Here is a 23,072-nt window from a genome sequence, read left to right as displayed (position 1 = left end):
TGGGCAGCACTGGTGCAAATTGTCCCAGAGCTTGGTGCTGCCCAGCAACAGGGCGCTGAGCAGCTCCCAACCACTGTGCTCTCTATTACACCTGATACTGTACTCTCACTTCTGCGCACAAACTAATAAAGAATTCTACATGGCTTCTGCAGTCTCGTTATCCTGCTCTTCTTGCCCAGCATCGGTCTTTTCATCGACTATTTGGGTGCACAAGAGAACTGGTTTCCCTGTTGCCCTTTTGGCCCTCAGAAACTTTATCTGCCTGTGCAGTCTTGCAGCCCCTTCACCCTAAAGTCATTGCATCTAGTCATCATTTCATCTAACCAGGTTACAAATGCCCCCCACCCATTCTGGGGGTATTATTTTGCCCTTCTGTTCTTCTAATGCTCATCTTAGATCTCCCAACTTGGCTAGGTTTAACATCCTTTCTATGGGGAATTGCCAAGAATCACAAGTAGTACTGTGAAAGTTGAACATGAAATGTGCAGAAGAGCCTTTCGGAGGGGCATCTGCCTGTGTTGATTGTCCTTCTCCCATTTACTGTTCCTCCTTTTATCGTCTGGCGCCCATCTAATCACTTGTCCCTCTACCACACACTCATTGACTCTACTCCTTTGTAGCCCTCGGAATGGAGGGGTATTTACCAGAGGCTCTGCTTGAGTGGTCCGTGGTCCTGAAGGGGCTATAAGGCACTCAACCTGCAAGAATTCATCTTTCCCTATTTAGATTTAGGGTTTTATCACCCCACCACATCCCCTTTCCTTTTACTGGTTTCATGTCTAATAACAAAAAAGTACTGATAACAGATAGGCCTCTTCTGCGCACCTAGAAATGAACCACAATCTGAATGCATTCAGACCAAACCAGCAGTGTTTATTAACCTAAATCTACAGTCTTATTACCAGAACAGTGTAACTAAATGCCCACTTCCAGTATTTTGCCACATTTATTTCAGGGTAGAAATAATATACAACTGTCAAATCCACTGCAATAGAACGGACATATATAATTATTAAGATGAAGTACCCAGCCTAGAATTTCCAACCCATGTTTACGCATCCCCTAGCAAAACAAAAGAGGGGATGGCTGGATGTTTTAGAATAAATCTCAACCTCTGGCATTGGTCCGGGCAGCCCTCCAGACCATCGTTCTTCGCCCGCCAAGCCATTACAAAAGGGGAAAGACCAAATGCAAATCAGGCTTCGTCTGTCCGGTCCTGAATTCCTTGGTCCGCAGGAACTGCTGAACCCCGCAGATCCCCAAAGGCATTCGGTCAACAACTGATACTACTACAGCTGAAATCCAAAACACTGCTGAGGGAAAGGAGAAGTGGAGAAAATATCAAATGACAGATTTCTATCTTCAACTCTTGTGGAAATCTGCAGAGGGCAAGAAAACACAAGATTCCTGGGTTATTATAATAATTTTAACTCACTTTCTCTGGTCCCTTCCACCCGACCGCAAACCACAGTCAGTACCTGGATCTCCTCCTCGATGAGCTTGGAGGAATAAATACGTTCTTGACCAAATAGGATACTCCAATTTACTCTCAGGAATAATGTGCAAGCTTGAAAATACTGAAGTGTGCTTTTGCTTTTCACTTGGAGGAAACTTTCTCTTTAGAACTATTTTCCTATTTACATGTTTCTTTATACTCAGCTGAGTACTAAATTAAACTTAACTTTCGTGGGAATAAACCCTTGATGTAACCACCTAGACCTGAGTCTCTCCTGACCGATCTACTCTCTCTGAAACCTGACTGAAACAAAGTTATTGTCATTCTCGTTGGAGCGCAGGTACACTGTGCTTGGAAGCAGTTTGTGCAGTCTGTATTGATAGAGTGATTGCGCTTGATGAGTCTTTAGTCTTTTCTTGTGCTGTGCGATCGCGCAAGTCAGGAACACTTTTTTGTAATGAACTGCCAACTTAAGTACTCGTTGTTTGCACATGCACCCTGGACAAGCGGCCTATAATGACACTGTTCTCTTTCAGGCAAGCACGCATTACATAGATTTAATCTTGGGGCACTAATCTCTTCTACGTTGTGTAATGTCTCCTTGGCAGCTGAACCACTAATCTACCGCTCCTGGGTTTATGCCTTTTTCAGAAGCTTCACCTAAACAGGACCTTCCTGATAAGCTCGGACTTTTAAAGGCAGTTTAGAATGCCTTTTTAAGCCTCAAGAGCTGAACTTCCACCAATCAGCTCTCCGTTCCATCTCTGCCATAAAGACTTGGGAAGCTCCCCTTCTACAGAGAGCACATTAAGGGCCAAACCAATATAGGCTCAGTACCTGACCAAACAGTAACTGTTACCTGACCATCTGCATAACCAGTGAATGAATGAAGAATGTATAGGTTGTAAAAATGACAAATGTATATGTAGTGTGCATAACCTGTATATGTAGAGTACATAACCAATGGATATTTGAAGAATAACCTGGTGCAGACCTGACAAGGTCCCACCCTAAAAGGGGCAGTCCAGCCTGAACTGCTTTGTCACAGCACTTCTGCACGAGACCACAAGCATCCCCATACATGTTTCGGCCTCATCAGCAAGGAGTTGCTTGGGTCTCTAGGCCCAGCAGGCACAGGACCCACATATGGGCATACCTGTCTCACTCGGAGTGACCACAGCAAAACAAAAGATGTGATGGCTGGAATTTTAGAATAAATCTCATCCACTGGTGTTGCTTTGGGCAACCCTCGAGGCCATTGTTCTTTGCCTGCCAAGCCATTACAAAAAGGGGAAAGATCATATGCAAATCTGGCTTGGCCACACCCCAAAAGGAGCAGTCCAGCCTTAACTGCCTGGTCATAGCCCTTCTGCACAAGACCACAAGCATCCCCAGACATGTTTTGGTGCCAGGTCCTGATTTTCAAACCCGCTGAAGTTGCTATGCATCACAGACCCCCTCATGGCGTCCGGTCTAACACTCTTTTTTCACTTTGTCAGCCTAGACCCCCTACGGGAGAAAGGAGAAGTGGATAAAATAAAAAAAACTCAGGCTGCGGATTCCTTTCCTGAAGGGCTCTTCTTCAAAGCCAAAACCTATAAGACATGCACAACTTTTCTCTGAATCCTGAACACAATCAACAACCTGCTCCCCAATTCCCAACTCCTATTCCACTCATGCCTGAGTCTCTGCTGTAATGCCTGGTCAAGTCTTTTAATGGACATATGTCCTAATACAACTTGAAATCTGTAGTCTTCTTAATTATTTAGAAACTGGATTCTGTACTGCTATCTTTCCTGAATCACTGATAGGGGATTTCCATAGAATGGAGTTCTAACTTCTAACCCGTGTTTAACTTCTGCTGTCTAGGTATTTTCTTGTTTACCCTCCTCAATTTGTACTTTTCTTGTACATAGGAGATTAATCAAATCTAGAGAAGAGCGTGAAACGTATTGTAATTGCCAGTCATGTTGCCATCTACAATAAATCATGAATCTGTGCAAGGTTTCATTCAATTTACTTTTTCGTTCTCATGCCACGCCGTCAAAATAATCCTCCTCTTGCATTCCGAACGAAACGACGGTAATGCGGTTGGTGTTACTATGACAACCCTTCTTCTGTGGAAACGATACCACGCGCTGGATATGCCTGCAGGTTCTTTTCTCTAGCACGTGCCCTCTGTTGAAATACACCCCGTGCACCCACCTGTACAATGGCTGAAGTTCCTTTCCGTAACCCGCCTAGCCAAGCCTGCGGTAAACACTGCCACAGACTCCTGATCCTAATATTCTAGTAAGCTGCTACCTAACGTTACTTTAGCAAATATGCTGCCCATAATATTTAACACAAACAGTATTTTAAAAAAACAAAGAGAATAAACTGTTTTAAAGTCAATATAACTATATACAATATTGGAACACTCCCACTGAATGTCTTCTTTGGTAAACTGCCTCTGCCTGATAGCCTGGTTCCTGAACACCTCTCCTGGGCTCTTCCTTCTGCTTTTAATTTACTTGAAACTGGCAGACCTGATATTAGCTCCTTACTGTCTTGAAGCTGCTGATAAAAGGCAGTTTAGAATGTTCTGTACATTCCTAACTACCAAGCAAAGATTTCCATCCAATCACTCCTCTCCATTCCTACTGCCATCTTGGAATGGGGCACTAGTGGCATCCTAAAAAGAAGACTAGTTGAGGAAAGGTTTAAGTATTACTTCCCCAAAAGTCCCAAAATGATTAATTCATCCAGACATTTCTCCTAGTCACACAACCCTCAGTACCTAGGTCTGGTTCTACACCTGACGCAGACACTCACAGACCTACCTGACATTCGGCCTCATTGGGCCTCATCAGTGAGTAGTAGCTTGGGACTAATTCTAGACCTTGCAGCCATCACCGGTTTTGTTTTGCTATAGTCACCCTGAGTGGGACAGGTATGCCCAGATGTGGGTTCCATGCCTTCCGGGCCTAGAGACCCAAGCTACTCCTCACTGATGAGGTTGCTCATTATTTTGCCCATTTTTTACAGCAAGAGAGCAGAGAAGGATGGGTCATCGGAACAGGTAGGAGAGTTTCTGAGGGAACTAAAACATCTAAGACTGACGGATGAAGGTACAGGGAGATTGGAATCCCTTATTACGGTTGAAGTGGTGCTATTGGCAATCAGTCTAATGGGCTCAGGGAAGGCCACGGGTTTTGATGGCTTTGCCATCTCTTTCTTTAAGAGATTGGCCCAGGACCTGGCTACTCACCTTATTAGGGTTTAGAAATGGGATAAGTGAAGGAAGGGGATTTTTGGAGGCAATGACCACAGTCATACTGAAAGAGGTGAAGGATCTCATGTAATGTGCCTCCAATAGGCCAGTAACTCCTCTGAATTTGGACGCAACGATTCTGATGAACATCTTGGCCTCCAGTATTAACTCAACTAACCCTGGCTGATTCACACAGAACAGGTTGGGTCCGTGTGCGGCCGGCAAGGAGTGCATATATTACACAAAATCCTCAGTCTTATGGCGATCCTGAGTTGGAATGTAGCTGATCCAGTCTTATTGTCTCTGAATGCATAGGAGGCGTTTGACAGGGTCAGCTATAGCTTTATGAAAGGGGTGCTTGATTAGGGAGGGGGTGGGGTTGTCAGTAACTAGATGGATTGGATAGGGAACTTTTACTCAAGCACCATTGAGAAGGTTGTGATAAATGCTGTGAGGAAGCAGGTGCTTAGGCTCGGAAGTGGGACATGATAGGGATGACTGCTTTCTGCCCTTTTTTTCACCTTAGTGATGGAACCTCAGTGATTAGAAAAAGCAAATAAGACTAAATCCTTCCTTTCGAGGCATTGAGGCAGAAGGCTGGTAGTACAAGTAGGGTTCCTTTGTCGATGACATATTGCTTCTCCTCATGGAGACACTGGTGTCTATCGCAAAGTTTTGGGCAGGGGGGGTCGAGCTACATGGCAAGCTCTCAGGGTTTAAGGTCAATTATCAGAATCTATCTTATTTTCCTTGATGAAAAGCTGAGGATGACACTGCTCCCAATAAATTCAGATAATTATCCCACTATGCAGGATGTGTGTTGAGGATTGGGGCACGAGATGGGTGAGTTCAGTGAGCTTCTCAGTGCACCATGCACCGTCTCCTCTGTCAGGGAAATGGGAAAGACAGAGTAGAAAGTGTCTACCATTACAAGCAATTCTGATCATCTAATCCACAATCATTAGGCACTGAATAAATCCAACATAGCTCTGTACCTTACTAGCAAGATTATTTTTTTTGTAGACAAGATACATCTGCCTTGATGTTGCTTTTGACAGATTTGTACATCTTCCATGTTGCTCTCCTATAATTTCCTTAGCATTGTTAGTGTCCTCCATATTGAAACTGTGAAATATCACAGCCCCTATACACATTCTTGCCTGTTTGCTTTAATCCTTACTCCTGCAGAATACGCTGTTTGCACAGTTGTGCAGCAGCACCTGGAGCGTTCCAAGTGCCAGATGGAATTACCAATACACGATCTCAGACCCAAATAATCAGACAGACTCAAAGAATATGGCAAAGTACTACTTTATTATCAGCTCAAATAAAGTAGTGAAACCTGGTGAACAAACAAGCTGCAGCTCACACACTCTCGCCAATATTTTGATTATACAAAGGCTTTATACTTCGATGTATGTCAGCTATGACATCATCTTACGTAGCGAATAGTAAAACCTATCGGGTGGAGGGATTGGTTAAAGAAACATATATACCTATATATTGTTTAAGTGTTAGTAACATAATTGGCTGCCCCTTATCTGGTAGGCATGCAGTGAACTAACTCTAAATACGTATAATACATATTAATAGCAGAATAACAGCAGCAGATTGGCTTCTGCAACAGTGTATAGTACACTGCTACATAGGCCATTGTGATTGGTTGGAGAGAGGCATTCTCTCCTAATCTTGGACTTTTGTCTCGTTAGCAGCTCGTGAGCAAAACGAAACCCAGGCGCAGGGAATAACATTAGACTACTACCCACTTGGTCAATTAGCCTACCATCTCTCATCAGTTATGCCCCAAGCCAAGGCTTCTTCTTTGTAGTAGACCTTGCTGACTGTTCTCTTCTTTGGGACTTTTAAAGGGAGTGTATGTACATCACTATCTAATGAATAGGCCTTGTTTTCGAGTCTTGAATCACGTGTGAGGAGACCACAATTTTATCAATTTCATCCTTTTATTTTATACTATTTAATTCATATATACTGGGTGCTATTACTACTCTTGGCCTCTAGAGGCTTGGTTGTTTCATCTCACATACGCTTTCTGCGTCTTTAATTGTTCAATGATTGGCTTAATCTAAGAGAAAATATGTCATGTGTACGTGGCCTATCCTCTTTGACTCCCCTTGTGCCTTGCAATTATGCCTTGATGTGGCATCCTTGAACACAGGCCAATAGACATTCTTTGTTCTTTGCACAAAGCTATTTTTCCAGCGCCTTGCAGCTCTGCAGCCTTGGTCTGTCTCTGAGGTAGTATGGTCATTCTTAATACGAGTCCGACATCTGTCTTTTTCTTCATGGCCGCTCTTATTGCGTTGTACTTTCATCTGCATCAAGCTTCTATATATCTTATCTACCTTGCGTTATCTGCGCATGTACATTTATTAATCCTCTCCTCGCTCATCTTCTCAGGGAATCTAATTTCTTCGTCTCTACATACATGTTTCTCTAATTACTTCAATTGCATCTTATTTCGTCAAATATTTGCATATCGTTTCACTGCGTCCTTGTATCTTCTCTTCGTGACGTTACCATGCCATACTATAAGAGACATCCAACAGGATGTCTCTTATAGCTCTTCTATATCCAGTGGTGTATGCAGACATCCTTTCACTACGTCAGTGCAAGGGTACATTCAATACGGTTGCCTGAGTGCATAACGTCTCTCGTATCTTTGATGCGGTATTGGGATGATACCTGGTGTCACACACAGTGCTCTCTTGCTGCTATTCCAGTATGATGGAGGTGAGGGGGCGGGAACTAGAGATGACATGTACTTCTTCATCTCTACATTCTCCCCTCTGGTCGAGTCGTCGACCGCCTCCTCTTCCTCAATCTTCATCTTTTCTCTATACTTTGCTTTCTTTGGAATCCATATCTTTGTCACCCCACCCCCTCAGGTCACCTGCATTCTTTATATGTTCATCCACACTCCAGGTCATATGGAAACACTCTCCAGTTGGTTGACAGAATACCCAATGTCCCACATAGTGTAGTAAAACTTGTATGTGGGGGTGCCAGGGGACTTCATTTAAAGTGTTCACGAGTGGTGCTTTCAGTCCCTGCGGTTGCAGTTCAGAGCTCCCTCACCTTCACAACAACCTGGGTGGCTCTGACGGAGGAGTCAAGCATTTCTGCTGAGGCTCTGGGCTGGGGGGGGGGGAGATATTTGTGCTCCACTCGTTTCAGAGCAGGCATTTTGAATTTTGCACATTAGCTGCATTGTGCGGCCACAGGCTGCCATCTGGGTTGCTTTGCCCAGAATTACTACAAAGAAGAGCACAACCACACGGCGCATGGCAGGGATTCCCCCGCAGCATCATGGCCACCCTCTTCATTGGCAATGCAGTGCCTCCAAGGGTAGCCAAGACGATCGGGATGCCTTCGCTGTAATTGGTCCCATTTTTGTATTTACAGCCATTTGGAAGCCGGCAGGAGTTTTAGCCGGCCCCCAACACCAAAGGCCCACATCAAAGGCCCTGTCTGTGCCTGTCTGGGCCGAGGAGGGCTCAGAGGCCCCCATCTTTTTCTTACCCCACTTCAAACTATGAAGCAACCTCCTGACTTACAGCCTGCTACCCCACGGACCTGAGCCCCTGCAGCTCTACGCTCAGTGAGTGATGGCTGAACTTTTCCACTGCCTCCTCCACTAACAACTTCAGAAACAAATCTGTGCCTATTTTATTCTGGCCCTGATTCATGGATTATTTGCGCCGAAAAAAACGGGATTTGTGTGCCATTCTGCCTGCAAATCCCCATTAGTTAAACAGGGATTTGCGGGCAGAATGGCGCACAAAGCCTCTGCCTTCCTCACCTTCCCTAATCTACTTCTTCTTTCACTGCATTTTGTGTCCCTTTTCTGAAATTCGAATTTAGGTTTGTATTTTTTAACATCGTTGCACCCCATTTTGCATCCCTTTTTTAAAATTCGAACTTAGGTGTGTGTTTTTAACATCTTTGCATCCCATTTTGCATTGCATTGTGTGTCCCTTTTTTGGAATTCGAATTTAGGTGTGTTTTTTAACATCCTTTTACCCCATTTTGCATTGCATCTTGTGTCCTTTTGCAACTACTAGGCCGCCTGGTGAGTTTGTACCAGAACTGTGCTGTGCAGTCACTCCTCTTTCCTTCAACTATCCTCTGCCGCCCCTATGGTAATCACCATCTCCACTATCTTCTCTAACTACTACACTATCACCTATCCTCCCCCTCTCTCACGAAGTCTGGAAGAAAAAAGCATAACACAGACATCCTGACCACGAACCCTGGCCTACCCATCGCAGACAACTATGTCAGCGCAACTTCCAGACAGGCCTTCACTGATATCCTCTTCTCTATCCCTTCCTCAGATCTATGGACTCCTTCATCTCATCTCTACACTTTGCCTTGCACATGCTTTGCCATAAATGGTGGCACCAAATGAGAAGTCCTCGTGACGGGCTTTGCATCATCCAGGTGCAGTATACAGACTATTCACCGAATTATTTTACATCGAGAGCTTTTCCACCTAAAAATTTTCATTGAAAGATTTTTTTAATCGAGAAAATCTTTCACTGAATTTTTTTAAATCTAAAATATATGTATGTATGTTTGGCTGGAGTAAAAGGTTACATTTGTAGGGGACCCCCCCAATAAAAAAAGAAAAAAAAATATTTTGGAATATTTGGGGTGTTTTTAAGGGCAGAAAATGGGTTTGGGGTCCCAATTTAAAAGACTACTTTAAAAAAATTCGGTATACAGGTTATCGGTGAATAGTGTTATTAATCTAACTTAGGTGAAAAAGTTTAGGTGAAAAAAATTTGATGAAAAAATCTTTGGATGAAATAAAGTTGGTGAAAAGACATGTAATCTCCAGGTGCATCATTAATGTCTATCACACTGGCACTATCTTGGTTCAGGGTGCTCAACCCAACCTCCTTCTCTTTGACTGCAGCCTGATGTCCTTCATCAATTTCCTTCCCACACCTGCTACTCCACTCTCTCTGTCCCCCTCCTCCGACTGGTGTACCATGTCCCTGTACCCCTCCTCAGTAGCCTTTAAAGGTGGAGACCTCTTGCATCTTGCCACAGTTATTGGCCGTTCAGCCATCAAACACTCTGCTGACATCTGCCTCCTTCTTGAGGACATTCACCTCGATATCCTTGCTCTCACCAAGACGTGGTTCAATGCCAGCTCAGTCACTGCTTTTGACTCCCTTCTCCCTGATATAAGATTATCTCCAAGCCCCGCCCTAACCGTGCTGGTGGTGGAGTTGCTCTGATCTTCCCTGAGTGGGTCCCTTCTTCCCTCATACCCACCAAACCCTTCTCTTCCTTTGAGAGCCTGATCTGCAAGCTGGTCATCTCTCCTTCCTCCTCTCTGACCATTGCCACTATCTACAGGCCGCCTGGCTGCACCACCCTGTTCCTCTGTGAATGGGCTGATTTCTACTCCTCTCTCTTCACAACCACTTCTAAACTCCTTCTCGTGGGCAATTTCAACATCCACCTTGACTCCTCAATAACGGCATCCACTCTCTTCCATGACCTTTGCACCTTGCTCTTCTTCTCCCTCCTCCCTTCTGGTCTTACCCACTTTGCTGGACTCACTTTTGATGCCCTCATCCACACTGATCTTTCACTCTCCTCCCCAATGATCACCCCACTCTCCTGGTCAGACCACTCTCTCCTATCACCTGGGCCCTCTCGGCCCTCTGACCGCTCCTCCACCAGTCCTGCCAACATCATTCATGTACATCCGTCCGATGAAACGAGTGCCAGCTGCTGCCTTTGCATCTACCTTCATCCCCCACTATTGATTCAACCTCTGACTCTGCTCTCAGCAACCTCCACCTTTCCATTACCAATACCCTTGACACTCTTGCCCCAGTCATGAGGATCCGCCTGAAACATGCTTCCAAGCATAACACCTGGTACGACTCCGAACTCGCTGCTGTGATACGCAAGTGCAGAGCAGCAGAACGGAAGTGGCAGAACTTAGGCTCACCCTCTGACAAACTGGCCTGTCGCCTGCTCTAAAGGCAATACAGACTTTCAATCCGCACCAAGAAAAGAGGCCACATCCAGGCTCGTACCTCCGGTGCATCCAACAACATGGCTGAACTCTTTAAAATCTACAGGGATCCCTCTACGCGGACGACCTCCTCATATACCTAAGTAACCCAAGTACTTCCTGCCCGATCGTCTCCCGCATCCTCAGAGAATACCAGCGCTTCGCAGGCCTCAAAGTAAATGAAACCAAAACCATTTACTTCCCGATCCAGGGAGGGGAGTCTGCGATCCCTGAAACCTGCCCATATCATGTCTCCATTAGAGAACTCAAATACCTGGGCATAAGACTCGACCCGTCACTGGGGGGGTTCCTACAACTCAATCTACAACCAATAATTGACCGATTCATTAGGGACACCTCCCACTGGCAATCACTCCCATTATCACTACTGGGCAGAGCGGCACTATTCAAAATGCTGACCCTCCCCAGACTACTGTATGTACTTCAAAACGCCCCCCATATAATCCCCCGAGACACCTTCGCACTCATTGACAGACGCCTTCGCACACTGCTTTGGGGAGGGAAACAATCCAGGATCGCCCTGGAGACGCTGCAGCGATCAGTATGGGAGGGAGGCATCGGTCTACCATGCATTCGCACCTATTATCTTGCAGCCCAGATTGGGGTGGTAAATGACTGGATACATGCAGACCCCACACTCCCCCACATCCGTCTTGAAATGGAGAGCATGACCCCACTAACCCCACTACAGACCCTGTACGCCACCCACGACCAACCCCCGTTGTTACCCAAAATGACACGTCACATTTGCCGGGCCTGGCGAGATGCGCACAAACTGATAGGCTGGAAAGGTAAACCAACACTATCTCAACCCCTATGGCACAACGCACTCCTCCCAGAAATAGTAAAGATGGGCCCCTTCGGTCACTGGTGCGCGAAAGGGATACATACACTAGCACATGTGATACAAGAAGGCCACCTCCTTGACTTTGAGACCATGCAAGAGCGCTTCGACCTCGCACCTATGGACCGGTTTCGACATGCGCAAATGACCCACGCCATCCGCACCCAATTCCCTGACACGACGACCATACCCCCCTGTACTCCCATTGAGACTAACATCCTTCCGCAACGCATTGCCTCCAAGGTCACCTCCACGCTCTATCAAGCCCTTAACTCCTTCGGGGCGACGCAGCTGGACGGGCTCAAAGAAAAATGGGAAAGGGATACAGGTCACATGGAACCAGAGGACTGGGCTGAGGCATTAATGTCCCCTAGAGAAATAGGTATTGATTCTAAACTCAGGCTTATACAACTGAGGATCCTCCACCGCACATACTATTCACGCACTGCCATGGTCAGATGGGGTGGACTAGATGATGGGACATGCCTCAGATGCAAAACAGAACCGGCCACCTTTTACCATATGTTATGGGAATGCCGAGTCTTACAGGTCTTCTGGGAGAGCTGTACCAACACGATTTCTGCCACCCTGGCGACACCAATCCCCAGAGACCCCAAAATGATGCTGTTGGGAATCCGAGGTGAAGTGGATCTCTCAAAACATGATAGAATATTTCTGGCACTGGCACTTGGGGCAGTCAAAAGATTGATCGCGGCTAGCTGGGGCTCTGCCGACCCCCTATCGGTGAACCGATGGGGCAATGAGTTGGACAGATGCGCGGCCCTGGAGCGACGGATTTATAATGCACGAGGGTGCCCCCGCAAATTCCAGAAAATATGGGGTAAATGGCTGGACGCTAACTGAAATGTACCGAAAGAAATAGAAATGTACTATTGTTAACATTGGTCACCTACCATACCCAACGAATGTCTGATGGCTCTCGGCCCCACTGGGTTCCCTCGGCCTCTTTGAAAACTGCCTTACTGTCATGATCTGTTGTATGCCTTTGACCCATGCCTGTTTTGTTGTTGTGTTATTAAAACGTAATAAACAGAATTATTAAAAAAAAAAAAAAAATCTACAGGGAACTAGCAACCCTTCGCAGTACCCTCCTCACCTCTTCCTTCCCAGACACTCTGCAACACACTGGCCACTCACTTCACCGCAAAAACTAAGGACATCCTGAGCAGCCTTGCTTCCCTCTCCCCTTCCACTTCCCCCATCCCCTTCCTCCTATGGCCTCCCTTCTACCCTCTGCCTTTCTCTCCTCCTTCTCTCCTATTACACCTGATGAGGTCACTAGAGTTATCAGCTACATAAAAGTCTCCTCCAAACAGGTTTCCCACTGCTCCTCCAGAACCATTCAAAACAATATTGTCTCTCTTACCCCTGCACTTGCTGATCTCTGCAACCACTCTTTTGATACTGGGTCTTTCCCCTCATCCCTCAAGCACTCCCTTGTGTGCACTGTTCTGAAAAAACCTTCTGCCTTGTCCAGCCAACTACCGCCCCATATCTATCACCTCCTTCCTTGGGAAACTCTTGGAGAAGCTGGTCTTCCCCCAACTGACCCAGCACACTGAACTTGTGGGTTGCCTTCACAACCATAAATCTGGAATCCGTGCATCTAGAGGCAGGGAAACTGCTCTTCTGAACACCTGTGAGGACCTGCTTGTATCTCTTGATTCCAACTCTCCAGCTGTTCTCATTCTACTCAACCTCTCCTCTGCATTTGATACGATCAACCACTCCATCCTCATAAAACGGCTCCACAATACCCTAGGTATTCTGGAGCAGGCACTGGACTGGCTGGCCTCCTTCCTCAGTGACCATTCATCCCAGATCATTCTGGGCTCTTTCCCCTCCCTCACCTCCATCTCCACCTGCAGCATCACCCCGGGGCTCCAACCTTTCTCCTTGGCTCTTGAACAACTATCTTGCCCCGCTTGCACACCTCATTTCCACCTTCTCCCCAAAATTCCAGTGTTATGCAGATGACACAAAACTCTTCTTCAAACATCCCTCCGATCCTCTTCTCACTTCAGCTATCATTCTTGACTGTTTATCTGCCATCCAGTCCTGGTGTACTTCCAATGACCTCTGCCAAAACGCCAGCAAGACTGAGATCCTTCTTATTGGGACTCCCACTCCCACTTTCTCCCCCTCACTCTTCTATGGGGTCTCCTCTTCTCTTTCATCTGAATCCAGAAACCTTGGAGTCATCTTCGACTCCTCTGTCTCCTTCACCCCTCACATTCAGGATCTTGCCAAGAAGTCCCACTTTCAGCTCCACCTACTCAAAGCAATTCTTTCTTTCCTCACTTTCCCCCGGAAGCTCAATGTCTCTAGAGCTCTGGTTCTCTCTAGGCTAGACTACTGCAATGGCCTTTTCCTTAATCTACCATCTTCCTCTGTATGACCCCTCCAGCTAATCCAGAATAGGGCTGCAAGTCTTATCCTTGGCCTGAAGCCTATGGGCTGTATCTCTCCAGCGCTAAAAACTCTCCACTGGCTCCGGTTGCTGCAAGGATCAAATTCAAATCCCTCTGCATCATCCACAAGGCTGTCAGGGCTGGGGACTATGCTACCTGCAACTTGCTCTCACTAAATAGTTACCTTTCAGTTCTCCCTCCTATAGGACAACCTCCCCCTTCCTTCTCATCTTGAACCAGATCTCCTCAAATTCAGCAAGCTCCTCAGGACTCTCCTTTTCACCTCTCCTTCCCTTCCTCCCTCCTCTGCTAACTTCACACATGCTGAGATTGGAGACCAGGGACCTTATGTGTCCTTCTGGGTCCTGGCCTCCCACACCCAATCGCCCACAGCCTCCACCCCTCCCAGCACTTTGCCTTGGCACCCACTGGCCTGTGCCACCACAGGCCTGCACTTACCTATTTATTGGTGGCTGACCATTCCACCTAGCAACTTACAGCTGCTCACTCCTAGCACTTCCCACTTATACACCTTGCACTTATCCACTTATCCTCCACCCCTTCTCTCTCTCTGCACTTGCACGTTCTGAATGCACACAAGGCCTAGTAGGTCTGCCTTTATCTCACAGTGTTATATCCAGTTTTACTCCGATGTTCCCTGCCTGTTGCCCTGTGGGCGCTTTGAAACACAATTTACTTGTTGTATAAGCGCCTTACAAATGCACAATAAAATAAAAATTAAATAAATAAATCAGTCACAGCGTTCACATCAATCATTATCTTCATCCGAATAGCTTTCTTCGCTGTCTTCTTACATTGTCCTATAAATAATATTCTTACACGACAGAAACCTAGTAATGCAAACACTAGTATTGCTCCAAGCAGCTTGAAGGCATTCGCCAACCCGTGTTGGAATTCACGAAAGCAGGGACGCGTCGAGATCCAGTCATCCTCCTCTGTCTCGTCTACTTCTTCCTCCATCTTTGTATGTAAGGTTGATAGCTGTCATGATCACACCCCAGATATATAGTCCTGAGTCAAGAATCCAGGTCAGGAGGGATTCATTACAGAGATCAGTAGGTCTGAGGGGGGTGTTAGCTTGGCACACCTCGCATGCACACAATACACAGCAATGAAGAATCATAGACCTCCATAGGAATGCTATAGTTTCCCAATACCCGAAAGATGGCCGCTCGGGTGGTCAGAGACAAAGCAGCAGCAGTAATCTAGACATTGAACATTGTGGACTACTTAAGCCCCGCCTCCGCTGTAATGCGTGCTTCACATTTGATCCGCTGACAGCAGTGTAACGCTACTGGTGCCTCAGCTCACAGAACCTGTGAAAACCAATGAAAAGAAATATCAATAGTTTGAAGAATCTACAGAATATCTATTGACCACAGACAAGAGTTACCTGACCGCAGTTTTCCTTCGTCGCAGCTTTCCAGTTAAAAATGTCCTTTTGTCACAGTTCCTCTTTAGTGAGCAGCCTTTGCTCGTAACCGCGTCATCTTCCGAGTGTTATCTCCGTATTCCAAAGTCCTACAGACAAAAGTACATAACTAAAAGCATTAACGTTACCAGTTAAGGGAAAAGATCATTTCTAAAGCATACGTACCTGAAGCTCCACAGAGTTGATTTTCCTCACAGTTTTAACTGCCGTTTGAAGTAGAAGGTTGTAGCTGTTTTCCCCTGTCAAGACAAACTTATGCTAGTTAGCGTTCCCTCTTCACGATGACACACACAACCATGCTTCAGGCAAAATTAATTTCTATGCTACAGTAACCTCTTCATTTGCTGTACACTTCATTCTGGAAGCGCTCCAACTCTCATTGTTAAAAGGTGCTAAAATTATTTTCTTTATACTATGAACTCTTCAGTTGTAGTCTTCTTTCCTCAATAATCTCCCTAAGAAAGAAGAAATATTAGTTAGCATGAGTGATCTCTCCAACATAGAAAGAACGTTCATTTTTCACAGAAAAACCAAAATAACAGCTTGCTCAATAGTTCATTCCAAGAGACTCATGAACTGTTAAGAAACATTTACCACAGAGTCTTCCTGCGTCTATGCCATCCAGACTTCAGAGCCATTTATATCTACGCACCTCTGTATCATAGCAGGATGGAGAGCTATCAAAACATAAAACACAGGTGAAGATATTTTGGGTCTCAGTTTTAGGAAGAATATAGACATAGAATCCTTACAGTCATAATATCCACTCATTTTATAGCAGCTCCTTTCTTGTCGTATTTCTTTCCTGACAGAAAAGGAATTTCCAAAGCTCCTGTTAGCAGTCCAAAAAGGGGGTCTGAAGTCATTACACTTCTGTGGAGTTCAGGTAAGCGTTACAATAGCATAGTTATTGCCCCTGTCAAGGTTCCATTTTCTCCATCATGGGCAGGTTGTATGTGCAACAGGAAGGCCCAATCTTGGCGCACTTGCCGCCTTCCAGTGCTGTAATCAAGTCCAGCACATACCTGTTCTGGAAGGTCATGCGTTCGATAGCCCTCAACTCTCCTCGAATCGCATTAAATCCTTTGATTGTTGTGCTTATTGTTTGTAACTGCTCCCACCTGGTTATCTGCAACCACTTGACGTTCACTACAGTCTGTATTCCTGGGATGAATATAGCTGTAAATATCACTGCCGTACTGAATAGTTTGTGCTCATCTGCAATGTCATCATAGGCTGCTACTGATTTTGCTGAGAAATAGTTCTCTCTCTTTAGCCGAAGGAGATTAAGTGACCTCTTTTTTCTTTGGTGTGCATCCATCTTCGGAAAGCCTTCAGTATGGAGATCACTTTGGGGAATCACCAATGCAGGAACATGTATGGCCACAATAGAGCACATTCCTCTGCAATCTTTAGGTAGCTGCATGTAAGCTCTGGATCCACAGGCCCAATAGCTGTCCATCAGCACAGCAGTTCCTCCACTCATTCCTCGGCCATCGATTATCTGTTTGCATCCCTCATTTTCTACCACTTTAGTCGATCCTGTGTTTCTGAAGCACAATGAAGCACAATTCTTCATTGGTAGTATGGACACAGGCCCTGCTTCATTCTTGACCCATGTTAATAGTTTTGCATACTTGGCCCATGATTTCAAGCATTCGTCATTCACCACTTGTACTATCTGTACTTGTGCTGTCATCAATAAGTGTGCACTACAGGCCAACATGCCATCTTCCCATCCTGTGCTTGTTGCTACTCGTCCATATACTAATAGCTGAGGCCTTTCCCAGCATACTGGCAATCCTGGTGTTTTCCATGCATCTGCACATCCTAGTCTCCTTTGTTCGACAATCCTTCTCTGGTCTCCAGTCATAGCTCTAAGAGAATACATAAGCATCCTGCTCATCCAACCTGGATCCTTTTCCATTTGTTGTGTTTTTATGTATCCATAGGCATCTCGCATCAAGTATAGGTATTTTTTTTGCAATAAATGTTCTGGCTGTGCTCCTGGCATTAGTAATGAGAGAGCACACGGAGCATCTTTCATCTGACGTTCCCCTCCCCATCTCATTCATGTGCTGATACCACATGCTATTCTTTAAATGGGCTGAATTATCAAGATATGTATTTATATCTTCGTGATCTTCTCCAGCATCTCTCTTAACTCGAATACTTTGTTCAGAAAAATCAGGGAAAATACTACTTCTGCTTTTATTAGGTATAAGAAGAGATGTTTCATTGTCAATCACTGCATCTGCATTATATGTCGAAATGACATTATATTAAGGAAAAAAATACAAATCCTTGTCCAAAATGAGGTTATAATGAGTATTCCAAAGACATTTATTGATTTCCTTGCTGGCAGTGATTCTCTTATATTTTGGCAAATTCTCATTCTTTTAATTCAACATGTAATTTTTTGTTACTCTTTATAAATCACAAAAAAAGGATGGCGAGGCGCGCACTCCAGTTCCCAATCAAATTATACCTGATAAAAAATAACTGAGTTAGATCCCAAAAACAACTTAGTAAGTATTAACAGGGTTGAATCCCAAAACAATGAAAAAGTATTAACAGGGTTGGATCCCTTCTGCTGTTCTGTTGCTCTGTTTTTGTTCTCCTCCTAGCGCTTTCCTGTCACAAACATTCATCCGGGAGGCTGTGCTGGTATGCAGGTGGTTCCAATGAGTAGCTCTAATAGTCTCTAGGGATTCTGGTAGCTGTAGTTGTCTCATGTTGCCAATCAGGTGACCAGGAACTGACACCTCTCCTAATACAAAAGTCTTTCCCAAATTTGGGGGAGGGCAGAAAACCATTAATATGGTTCTCTAAAGTGGGGCACAGTAACTCTTTATAAATCACGCTTTTTATATCAGAAGCTGCAAAATGATCGCAATGATAATCCTGAAAATAATAGGGCTGTTTTTAGGGTTTCTGAAAAATGTAACAATATCCACTAGTCGTCTTAATAAGGCTGGGTAAGACTGCAATATGTAAGTGAAAACAACATTCAAGAATGTAACATTATTGTTATGGGTAACATAAAAGTGCAGTGTGCTCTTCTTGAGATCTGGCTCAGCAATACATTGTTCCTTGTTCCTATCTAAAGTTCTAGAATTGTTTTTCAAAAGTAAAAAATAAAACATACCGAGTCCCCAGAGGAGGGCGATGGCAGCCTCTCAGCCGTGTGGAGGCTTGGAGCGGGGAGAGCCCCGCTTCGAGCCTCCTCATCGGCTGAGGGGCTGCCAGGACCCCCATCGGGACCAATGGGCATGGAATCTGGGCCGAGGGATTCCCAGCCAGGTAACGACCCGGCGAGAGCCAATCAGAATGTGTTTTATATTCTGGTTAACTCTCGCTGGGTACTAAAATACAATATTTAACCAGTATTTTACACTTATAAATTAAAAAACAAAATAAACCAAAACACTTGTGTTGTCTGTGTTGTGGGCAGTCTGATGTCAGCTTGTCTACGTGTATGCATTATGCCCTACCCTTCTTAGCAGTTATCCTGACAATGTTGCTACTTTCAGGGTTAGCAGTGGTAAGAGCCTGACCCTTAATTCCAAAACCACCATGCGCGGCACATCAGAGACTGCAGACAAGGGGAAAGGTATTTGGAGGGTTGTTCTGAACAGATCTCTAAATAGCAGAGGGGACAGTTTCACTTATCTGCAAGCAGTGCCCTCTGAGCCATTTTGATCCCTTTTGTCAAGGATGCATGGCTTCACTTTGTCTGCATTCACGTTGTCACTTTTACCTCTTCATGCCTTTACTTCTTCTAAGATTTACCTCGTGATTACAGGGGCAGATCCCCTGTAGGGCCGCTTCTTTTTTAAACCATATTCTCCCCCCTACCCAAGCCTTGACCCCAACGCTAGCCTTTCAATGAACCTTAACCATATCCATTGCCATCTTGACAATATGAAGATGCCGATTAAGTGAAATCCAGAAGAAAAGTGAATGTCTGCAGTAGTGAATGTAGAAGAAGCAAGTGTAGAAGGTGTTTTCTGCACGAAGTAAAGGTGTTCTATTCACACTGTTAACAAAATGGATGGTACATTCGGCCGTCCATGTCCGTGCACAGAAGGCATGCAACAGTGATTATATCGAATACAAAACAACTAATGAAAAAACAACTAATATCAAAATAACTAACTCTGGAAAAAACTAAAAATGGGGTTGTGAGAGGGAATAGTGGTTTTGGGGATGGGGGAAAAGTATTATTTAAAAAAAAGGGGAGATCTGGGGAGAATTTGGTAACCCACCCAAAAACAATGAAAAAGAAATCAGTTATTTTGGAATTAGTTGTTTATGATTCGTTATTATTTCATTAGTTATTATTTCATTACTCATGATCGCATGTAACCGCAGCATTTGCATGGATTTGTATAGAATTTGAAAAACCATGGCAATTGCATAGAAATCGAAAGCTTGTCTGCCTGCATCATATTCGGATGTAGGGGGAGATGTCAGATTTGTGAGGCAGAGCAAATGCGGGTGGAAGATTCAATAATTAAGACCCCTGCCAGCGCTCCACCTCACAAATCCACCATAACCACAGGGTGCGTTAAAAACATGGGCACATCAGTTTGTGCATGTTTTTTACAGACCGTATACATGCTACACAGGGTTAAAAATTGACCACTTTGCACTTATTTAAATGTTTATTGCATGCATGCATGCAGATTGCTTGTCCCGATCTCCACAGCCCTGTGGAATTAACTATTGAAATGCCACTGTATGTAAATTCACTTGTATGCTGCTCCCAGGCGAGAAAATACTTATTCTTTCCACATTAGATATTTAAGTACCGCTGTGAGACTTATTATATTATATCTATCACAAATCGTATGTGCATGCCCCCATCGCCCTTATAGATAAGAAACAGGAAACGGTGTATGTATAGGATATGCAACTGAACCACACACAATTTTGCAAACTCGTTTGCATGATACATTTAATGAATTCTGCTCCTGTGAAAAATGGACCACATTATGTATCCAACAATCCAAACAATTCAAACCCCCATCCAACTTTTAGGATGAGTTTGATGCAAAGGAAAATGGAATTGTAATGATACAAAGTTGCAAAGCAATTGCAAACAGGCGTTTCTCTGATCCAGTCTTTGCTATGATTGCAGTGTGATCTTGTCATGGATTTTCTTTTGCTGCACTGCGATGTGTGCAGCATTTTTTATGTTTGTTTATGATCCTGACCTTCCTCTTATGGTATCTTCTTAAAGTGATCATTCTGCGTCTAAGGGTCCCAAATTAGTGGTGTGCAGTTAACGTACATGAAAACCATGATCATAATGTAGTTGGGCTGGACTAAACGTTCTCAGTTGTTGCAAGTTAGGGGAAGGAAAAGTGTGATCAGTGTACCCTTTTCAATAGGTTATTTATACCTTGCGATTGAATATGCGCCACATGGAAATTTGCTGGACTTCCTTCGGAAGAGCCGGGTGCTCGAGACGGACCCAGCCTTTGCCATTGCCAACAGCACTGCATCGACACTGTCATCTCAGCAGCTCCTGCACTTTGCTGCCGATGTGGCCAGAGGGATGGAGTACCTGAGTCAAAAACAGGTATGTATGGGCCTCGTGCTGTTCATTTCTTGAAAAAAGTGTACACTTCATTTGTAGTCTGACTGCTGCATGCATTAGTGTGTGCAGGGATCGCGTGCCACTACAATGTTGCAAGTGTTCAGTATAAAATAAAATATGGCAATTTTTGGATCGCTAATATACAATTGCTTTTATCTGTTTGCGAGTGGCAATATTTGAGCATTATTTGGACCAAATGCAACAGCTCATTTTCCATCTCTTTATTTTCCTATCCTAGTTCATTCACCGGGACCTGGCAGCTCGAAACATTTTGGTCGGTGAAAACTATGTTGCAAAAATTGCTGATTTTGGATTGTCAAGAGGACAAGAAGTTTATGTGAAAAAGACAATGGTAAAGACTTGCCTAGACTGTTCAATGTCTTATTGTAAATATTTATTTCCTAAAACCAGCTCCCGAACGTTCACTTCTCTGATTCGTGCCACCCTCAATAGGTTAAGTGCATCCATAAAGGATAACCCAGTGTGCCATATTTACTTGGAAAAGCACAGCCCAATCTTGGCATGAGAATATGTAAGAATTTCATAATATAAAATTAAATAGTTCTTTAACAGTCTTCCAACATTTTATAAGGAAATGTTCCAATACTATTAAATTGGTCTTAAGGTTCTAGTTTTCTTGACGGAGACGCTTGTACTTCCCTTTCATTCAGATACAATCAGATGTCCTTCAGATTGTCACTGGTCCTTCTAACTAATATGGCAAATCTTACCATTTCCAAAAGCCATGCTTTGCAATCAGTACAAACTCAAAGGCCAAGGGTTAAACCACTACTTAAGCAATAGAACCCAAGCGTCAGGGGCATTACCGAAGGCCCTGGGGCATTACCAGAGTCGGTAATGCCCCCGACGCGAGGGTTCTAATGGTGCTATTAGTACCCCGGCCCGCAAAAATTGCGTGACCGGCGCTCTAAAAGCTTTTTTAGTGCAGCGTTTCGGGAGAACAAAAAAAAAATATAGAAAATGGCCACCGCCATGGAAAGGGATAACAGAGTCCATTTTCCCTTTCCATGACGGCAATCGGGAGCGGACGCGCTGGGAACACAAGTGTTCCCAGCGCGTCCGCTCCCGAAAAAAGGATCAAAAAGAAGGTAAGTGGGGTTGGGAGGGCGGGAGTGGGACGAAAAAAAAAACAAAAAAAAAAACATACCTGCGTCCTCAGCAGGGGACGAGGGAAGCCTCCAGCCATGTGGAGGCGCGGAATGGGGATGGCCCCGCTCCGAGTCTCCACACGGCTGGAGGCTTCCCTCGTCCCCCGCCGGGGACGTAGGACCAAGAAGGTAAGTTGGGGGGGCAGGTGGGAGGGAGGGAAGGGATTATAAAAAAATAAAAAGACTTACCTGAGTCCCCGGCGGGGGGCGAAGGCACCCCGCTCCGAGCCTCCTCATTGGCTGAGGGGCTGCCACGCCCCCACCAGGGACAAAGGCCGTGGAATCCCGACGGAGGGATTCCCAGCCGGGTAGGGACCTGGCGAGAGCCAATCAGAATGCTTGTTGCATTCTGCTTCGCTCTCGCCGGGTTACTAATTCATCATATAGGCTATTACAAGCATTGAAACTTGTCAACAGATTTGTATTTTTTGTTTGTTTATTATTTATATCACGCATCGAACCCTGAGGTAACTGGGCGCTTGAAAAACTTTGAGTTACATACATATGACGCAGTAAACAGTGAGACATGCATCCCCACTGTACATTACATATTGGCAGGATTAATTCTCAAAACTAGAAAGCACCTTTCAGTCACCTGTCAATGGGAGCGCATTGCCTGCTATACCAAAGCATCTTTTTCCGTTTGTAGATCGATCCCTTAAGAAACACTAGAGTCGAGCGCACACTTTCATGAACTTCTCATAAAATGTCATCTATCCCATAAGTCCAACATGCATCTTACGCCTCTCAAACAGCGATACAGCAAACACGATACAAAGTA

General features: G+C 44.8%; 1 protein-coding gene across 1 annotated transcript in view; it reads left to right on the top strand.

Annotated features, from left to right (window-relative positions):
- The window catches only part of TEK (TEK receptor tyrosine kinase), a 682,216-nt gene that overhangs the window by 579,402 nt on the left and 79,742 nt on the right, over window positions 1–23,072 (top strand). Inside the window, exons 17-18 of the mRNA XM_069630921.1 lie at window positions 20,914–21,104; window positions 21,361–21,474. Of these exons, the coding sequence (XP_069487022.1) occupies window positions 20,914–21,104; window positions 21,361–21,474 (305 nt within the window). The remainder of the gene's footprint in view (window positions 1–20,913; window positions 21,105–21,360; window positions 21,475–23,072) is intronic.

This window comes from Ambystoma mexicanum, chromosome 6q (assembly GCF_040938575.1).
Source record: "Ambystoma mexicanum isolate Mex_15411 chromosome 6q, UKY_AmexF1_1, whole genome shotgun sequence".
In the NCBI taxonomy this organism is placed as follows: domain Eukaryota; kingdom Metazoa; phylum Chordata; class Amphibia; order Caudata; family Ambystomatidae; genus Ambystoma; species Ambystoma mexicanum.
The sequence above is the reverse complement of the archived record's forward strand: the minus strand, read 5'-3'. Positions and strand labels throughout refer to the sequence as shown.